This window comes from Mizuhopecten yessoensis, unplaced genomic scaffold (assembly GCF_002113885.1).
Source record: "Mizuhopecten yessoensis strain PY_sf001 unplaced genomic scaffold, ASM211388v2 scaffold715831, whole genome shotgun sequence".
Taxonomy (NCBI): Eukaryota; Metazoa; Mollusca; class Bivalvia; order Pectinida; family Pectinidae; genus Mizuhopecten; species Mizuhopecten yessoensis.
Window position 1 is genome coordinate 46,210 of NW_018479813.1, and position 7,461 is coordinate 53,670.

Sequence of the window (7,461 nt, forward strand, 5' to 3'; positions counted from 1 at the left end):
TGAGTTGACAGTTTGATACTTTGAAAATTTTGAGCCAGCCCTACCCCCAAGGGCTGTAGGGTGGGGCTCAAAGGAGTCAGTGTGCTAAAATTTCTTCATTTTCCTTGTTTAGAATCAGAGGTGCTAGTTTCAAATACTTTTTAGTCTTAAATCTGTATGCTAGATATTGAATAAGGTGGTTTTATTGTTTTTTGTCACTTTGAATAATATTTCTGTACATGTTAAAAACAAAATCAACTCTGTATAAATATATCAGGTGACCGTTAAGGCCCATGGGCCTCTTGTTTTTTATTTACATCAAAAGATCGAACTTCTCCTCTCGTCTGACCCACAAGGTGGCGCACACTCGTCTGACCCAAAAGGTGGTGCACACTCGTCTGACCCACAAGGTGGTGCACACTTAGCTTTCAATTTATTTCATAATATATTCCAGGGGTACATACAGAGAGCGAAAGTGAGTGAAACCCCTGGAGTATCGAGGATCAAGTTATACCAGAGTCACTATAATTAGTTGATCATCAAATTTGGCCCTTGTGTCTTTGAAGAAAACTTGTAACTTTTTCAATTCTGTTTCAGTCCCCGGGGATTTGGATGTTATGAGCAAAGCTTTGTTGTTGGGAGCGACCTTCCTGATTGACTTCAACTACTTTGAGCCGAAAAAGAACTAAAGCAGTGGAGTTAGCTCCCCTGTCAACTTACATGCGAGATAGAACTTGTTGAAATGATGAAATTTTGATAAAAAGAGGCCAATGCATTTCTGGCATGTCTGCTTTAGCCCTCACCTGAGACGAACAGCACCAACGTGGAGATGTTTTGTTGAGAAGATAACTAGTATGGAAGACTTACAGACACCACAAACAAACCTCTGTTTTATAACCGTTTTATTGTAAATGACATTTTAGAAGAAAACAAAAATATGGAAATTTTTAATACTATACACAAAGATTATTTTAGCTGTGAATTCCTTCTCTTTCACAGACTTTCTGATCAGCACTCGGACTTATTCAGAATCATCTGTTTTTATCTGTGTTTTATATACAAACAGATCGCTGAACCTACTGAACTCTACAGGCTTAATAGTTCTACACTATTCCTGTCACAGTAGAAAATATTTACATTGACCATCAACTTATACATGCAGTCATTTTTAAAGCAGAATGTTGACATTTTATACAGTTTTAGAATGTGTCATAACAACATCTTCAAATAAATGAAGAGTCACATTTGAATTTCAGGAAGATGTTTTTTTTATTATTATTTGATTTTGAAGTGACAAATATATCAAAAAATATAACTTTCATGGAATATATAAGCACTCTACAGTATAGTTTGTGACCTCTGAACTTTGCTAACTCATTCACCCCTGAAGTTTCATAATGAACTTTTCCAATCTTTGAATTTGAAGAGTTCAAATTAAATATGTCTTCAGGGGTGAATGAGTTAAAGACACAATTGACTTTACCATGGCCTACAAATTGTCACAATTGTAAATCGTTGCCTTGATTCACATAAAGCCAAATTGTCTGACACATTTCATCATATTTTAACCATTATTGTGTTGTATTGATTTGTACATGATGTTTGCCTTTTATCAATTAATTTCTTTTAAGATAGATATATTTATACAAGACTTTATCATGAGACATTGCATCTTTAAGATAAATGTGCCGCCATTTTTATAGTTTTCATCGCAGCAAGAAGTCATGACCATACGCAAGTTTAGCATTCAGTAGATATGATATTAACGTAGACTTATTCTTGTACATAAATTTTGATGTTAGATTCTATATTTTTGTTGAGGTGGACATGGTCATATGGACCTGAGAAACTGATATTGACCGAAGCCAATGGTTATATCCACATATTCACCGGGATAGAGGTTCTTCGTTGTTATATAAGATACTTTAATGTTTTAATTATTAGATGGAACATACGAAAATGCATCAATTGTACAGAGGAAAGTACTGCATTTGGCTGAGAGAATTGTGATGTTACAATTGAAATAACACCATAAAGTAAAGTGAATATTAACCTGCTGTTTCTAAAAATAGTAACACTGAGTTAATATCATAACTTCCTCATGGTAATGATCCAACCAATGGGAATATCAGAAAAATATGTGTCATCTGTTATAGGTTTTGTCATTGATGATCATAGGATTTTTGACATTTATAGTTTTAGCTCGTACACCCCTGAAATTTCATAAGGAACTATTCCAACCTTTGAATTGGAAGGGTTCATATGTGCCTGAAGGGGTTAATGAGTTAATATGTCAGCTAGCTGAAACAGGATTATCTCCCTTGCATTATTCTGTTGCTATAATATACCTCCATAGATTTTGATATATAAATATATAGATTTTATTTTTTATGAATAATTTAACTGAACTTTATTAACATAATTTTATAAAGTTTGACGCATTAATTTACCAAAAGTGCGAAACAAATACTTGATAATGTTTTTCAAGTGAAGGTAAACCTTTAGCGAAGGAATATGTTTGGGTATATCTCTGGAAAGGTATGGAATTATGATTGGGTATATCTCTGGAAAGGTATGGAATTATGATTGGGTATATCTCTGGAAAGGTATGGAATTATATTTTAGCTCAGTAGGTTAGAATTTTCAGAAGAAATCATTTTGTACTACATGTACATGTACACGTACTTGAAANATTTTAGCTCAGTAGGTTAGAATTTTCAGAAGAAATCATTTTGTACTACATGTACATGTACACGTACTTGAAACAGTATTCTACCATAATTTCTGGTTTTAGTTTCATGTCGGGTCAAGTAAGAGAAAAAATGAACTACTGTGAACATTTTTCTGCACATCTCTTCATTATATAATAATAATAATAATAATAATAATAATGTACAACATTTATATAGTGCCCTATATAATTTGCAAAATTACTCCAAAGCGCTTTACAACATATGGATAATAGTAATGGTTATAATTGTGAAAACAAAAAACAATGGCTTGCAATCACTTTTATACATTTAAGCAAGCATTGTGCACATATTTGAACAAATAAAAGGGTGGTATTTACATGACGTGTTTGCAAAGATTCTAAAATGCAGACGTGTAGAGGCGAGTTTTGATGTCCCTCTATATCCTATAGCTAGGATCAGTTAGATAATATTGGTTCACTTCTTAGTATTTAGTTAAGGAATCTGAAATAACACTGCAACTTGCTTCATTGGTGAAGCAAACCTGGTAATTTGTACTGAAGTATTCAGTAAATTTCAATAGTTAGTTTCAGTATTGGCTTACCTCCCCTTTCATTTCCATTCCCTGATTACCTGCCCATGCTATTTTTTATATACATACCTATTTCATTATTCCCTCTCTATGCAATGGTATGTAACCAAGAGATGTATAAGCTTCTAAAATTATTACACTTAATTATATAATTTTTATGTTTTCTACACAAACTGTTGCACTTGAGATAATCGACTGTAATTCTTATAAGTGCAAACTGTCTTTCATTTTGTTATTTTTTTTCATGCTGGCTTAGCTTGCTGCTCCTCACAGTTTGATTAGAAATCATTTTACAAGGAGTTTTTATATTTTGTTACAACTTTGAGATATGTGAACACTTTTTCAATTTGTTAGGGTTAAATGTTTCTTGGATTTTTTACACAAAAACAAATCTTTTAATCATCATGACCAAAGTATACGTTCAATTTCTTTTTCTGATTTTTTTTGCCAGGGATAATTTAGTTTTGGCTAAAATGTGTTGATCAGTTTTCTGTTTGTTAATACAAACTGACAGGAAATTTGATACAGAGAAGTTTTCAACTTTTGTCTGGTTCTGAACTGAATTTAATTTTCAATAAATTTAAGTGAATATGTGTCATTTCTAGCTTTACTGTTTATTGGTTTTGCACATCAAAATAATTCCCTTTCATATTTTAACTACGATATAATAATTATTAATATATGATTGAGAAACAAAGATTTACAAACACTAATCCTTAGAACTGTACTTTCTGTTGTAATTCCAGGAAATATTGAGTGTTTGAAAAAGGGATACTTTCTGAAATTCAAGTGTAATTATTCTTTTATAATTGTTTTATTTCAGATGTTTTAAAAGGTGTTTGTTGATATTAAATCTGTATAGGCATACGTGCATATTAGTTTCGTTTTAAAACCGTTATATATGAAACTTGAAAAATGAATTTCCCTGTTAGACACAATTGACCTCTCAAGTTAACCTTTTCTAATTAGAATATTCATGCTGGCCAGGTCTTCTCGGCTTATAAACACTAATTAACACATGTGATAGGTTACAAAAACAAAGACCATGCTATCTCTTGTTTACCATCCATTTGATATGATATTCGTTGCTGGTCTGCGCATGTTCAACAGTCGAAGGAAAAAACCCACTTTGACTTGAGGTCGTGAAACTTGGTCAGGAAATATGAAGCCTGTAGCTGTAGTCATTTGAGTCCCAAAGGAACTACGTGATTCCACATGGCAAGTTTGCCGCACCGACCTAACTCTGTATCAGATAACAGCCTGTAAAAGTATACCTATAACAGAGACAGAGCTATACTCTGTATCAGATTACAGCCTGTAAAGGTATACCTATAACAGACACTGAGCTATACTCTGTATCAGATTACAGCCTGTAAAAGTATACCTATAACAGAGACCGAGCTATACTCTATCAGATTACAGCCTTTAAAGGTATACCTATAACAGAGACCGAGCTATACTCTGTATCAGATTACAGCCTGTAAAAGTATACCTATGACCGAGCTATACTATGTATCAGATTACAGCCTGTAAAAGTATACCTATAACAGAGACCGAGCTATACTCTATCAGATTACAGCCTTTAAAGGTATACCTATAACAGAGACCGAGCTATACTCTGTATCAGATTACAGCCAGTAAAAGTATACCTATAACAGAGAACGAGCTATACTCTGTATCAGATTACAGCCTGTAAAGGTATACCTATAACAGAGACCGAGCTATACTCTATATCAGATTACAGCCTGTAAAAGTATACCTATAACAGAGACCGAGCTATACTATGTATCAGATTACAGCCTGTAAAGGTATACCTATAACAGAGACCGAGCTATACTCTGTATCAGATTACAGCCTGTAAAAGTATACCTATAACAGACCGAGCTATACTCTGTATCAGATTACAGCCTGAAAAGGTATACCTATAACAGAGACCGAGCTATACTCTGTTTCAGATTACAGCCTGTGAAAGTATACCTATAACAGACCGAGCTATACTCTGTATCAGATTACAGCCTGTAAAAGTATAATAACTAAAGGTCAACACGACAGGTCATTGTGGTTGGACTTCAGCATTCCTGTAAAGATATTATTGTAAACAATTCTCATTTTGTATTGAAAGTATACTTATTTTAGTGGTAGTTTTATTTTTATTTTTTTTGCGCGCGTTTGAAAATTCTTTTATATTGCTTTCCGTTTCCTTTTTTGAGGATTTAACAATTCATTAATGCGCTGATCTGTTAGAATGTGATATTGCACAAATTTTGATATTGCACTGAAATTATAGTGCGCTTAAATAAGTATGTTAACAATATGTTTTTTTGCAATCTGTTACACTTGCCAGTATTCAAGTAGTAACACTTCAAGAATTCTACACTCCAAAAAAATACAACTTAGTCTAATGGAAGTGGATTTTTATCCGATTTCTGGAATATTCTTATTGATTTCTCTTACAGTTATAAACCAGAACTGTAAGCTAAAGGCTTACTAAGGCAAAGCATTGCATTCTTAGGCCAAGGGCACTCAATTTGGTACAAACGGTGGGTGTGCCCTCCTCCTCCTTGGGGCAGAGGAGAGGGGCCTTATAGGATAAATAAACAATAAACTTTTAAAATCGTTCTTCTACCATAGGAAATAAGGGATTTCATCCCAATTTGGTTTGGTTTGGAGGATCCTGGGGCCAAGGGCACTCAATTTTGTATAAATGGTGGTCGTGGTCCCCTAGGACAGATGGGTGGGGCCCAATAGGGGAAATAGAGGTAAACCTTTGAAATCCTTCTCCTACAATAGGGATTCAAGATTTTATCCCAATGTTGTCTCCATCAACTTGTCTAGTAACTTCGTTGTAGGGGTATAAAAAAAATGAAAGACTAAAGTCTTCATTTTAGATTCCTCACAATGTGTAAATGCAGGATAAAAATTGTAAATATGCGAAAAAAATATGCAATGTTCAGTCTGGGCTTATGGCTGGTAATAAGCCCACCCCTACATTTGACACGTTTCCATGCACAGGTCCCTTGGCTTATCACCAGTAAAACACCTTACCAGAAACCAAATGTAGGAAACCTGTTTGAGCAGTCACTTTCATACTTTTGTCTCCAATTGATTATTTCTTGATTAATCTTCAAAATTTGGCCGAAAAACAAAATATTGACGGAAGTATATTTACCTTGTCCAAAGGAATATTTTTGGAGTATTTGAGCTCTTGCTCTTGATCTGCTTATAAAAATGTGTTAACCGTTTCACCCTATGTAACTTTAGTAGACTCTACTATTCATTGATTTGGATGAGTCCATTAGGGTCAACAGTGGTGAAAGGGTTAAAGTGTTTATGTTGTTAAATTTTTGCGATAAAGTTTGATGGTTCTGTGTTCAGGTAATCATTTCAGGGTTTCTCCTCCGACTGATAAATGTACTTACTTCACAATTTCCTCAGGACTTGTCACTTGATACAGCCCATCACCTGGTTGCTTTGTTGCTGTACATATAGTTTTTTAGAATATGTGTTGTTAAAATTGGTTCAGCTTTTTAGATTAATAAACAGTTCACTCATGTTATTTATCAGTTTTGTTTGTTTATGTTTTAAGTTCTATTAGGCCAGACAGAAAAATATATGTGTTTCCTGTAACATGTTGGAAAAATTGAGGGAAAGTAGGTACAAATGTAGGTAAACAAATTATTCTAACAAATAGGTTTATATAGGAGAGTGACCTGGACTTTAACAATGCTTCTTTGAAAATTGACATGAAAAGTTTAGGGTAGGCACAAAAAAATAGGGAAGTTAGGGTTACCGGAAACACAAACTATTTTTTGTTTAGCCTTAACAGCAAAGGTCATGTCAGGATGACCAGAGTACCCGGATATAAACCACCGACCTCCAGCCAGTACCTGACAGGTAGGCCTCGAAACCCGCGACCCAGTTCAAATGTATTCCATGATGACGGTATAGAGCTATTTCAGATTGTGTTTGAACGGGACTGGTGCATACCATCATAAATGTTAGAAAAGAAGCATTTTAATTCTTAGCTTTTTGTTTAAAATAACAAAAACAATATTATTAATTTAGTGTTCCCTGGTCTCATTCAGCTCTACATATATTTTAAACAAACTGTTTTACCAAATGTCGGAACAGCCGGAAATAAGATAGTACTTGCATTAGGCGGGGACAAAATCTGTACCCAGAGCTATGTTAGTGAGGGTA

The 7,461-nt window shown here is 34.1% G+C and overlaps 1 protein-coding gene and 1 long non-coding RNA gene across 2 annotated transcripts in view; both read left to right on the top strand.

Annotated features, from left to right (window-relative positions):
* LOC110441290 (phospholipid scramblase 2-like) overlaps positions 1 to 1,933 on the top strand; it is a 38,822-nt gene extending 36,889 nt beyond the window's left edge. The window contains exon 5 of the mRNA XM_021484402.1: positions 577 to 1,933. Within this exon, the coding sequence (XP_021340077.1) occupies positions 577 to 668 (92 nt within the window). The 3' untranslated portion in view covers positions 669 to 1,933. The remainder of the gene's footprint in view (positions 1 to 576) is intronic.
* A 1,098-nt stretch (positions 1,934 to 3,031) lies between these two features.
* Positions 3,032 to 6,819, top strand: LOC110441289. Its single transcript, XR_002461852.1, has 2 exons — positions 3,032 to 4,747; positions 4,850 to 6,819. It is a non-coding gene; the product is annotated as an uncharacterized LOC110441289 (long non-coding RNA).
* The last annotated feature ends 642 nt before the right edge of the window (positions 6,820 to 7,461 follow it).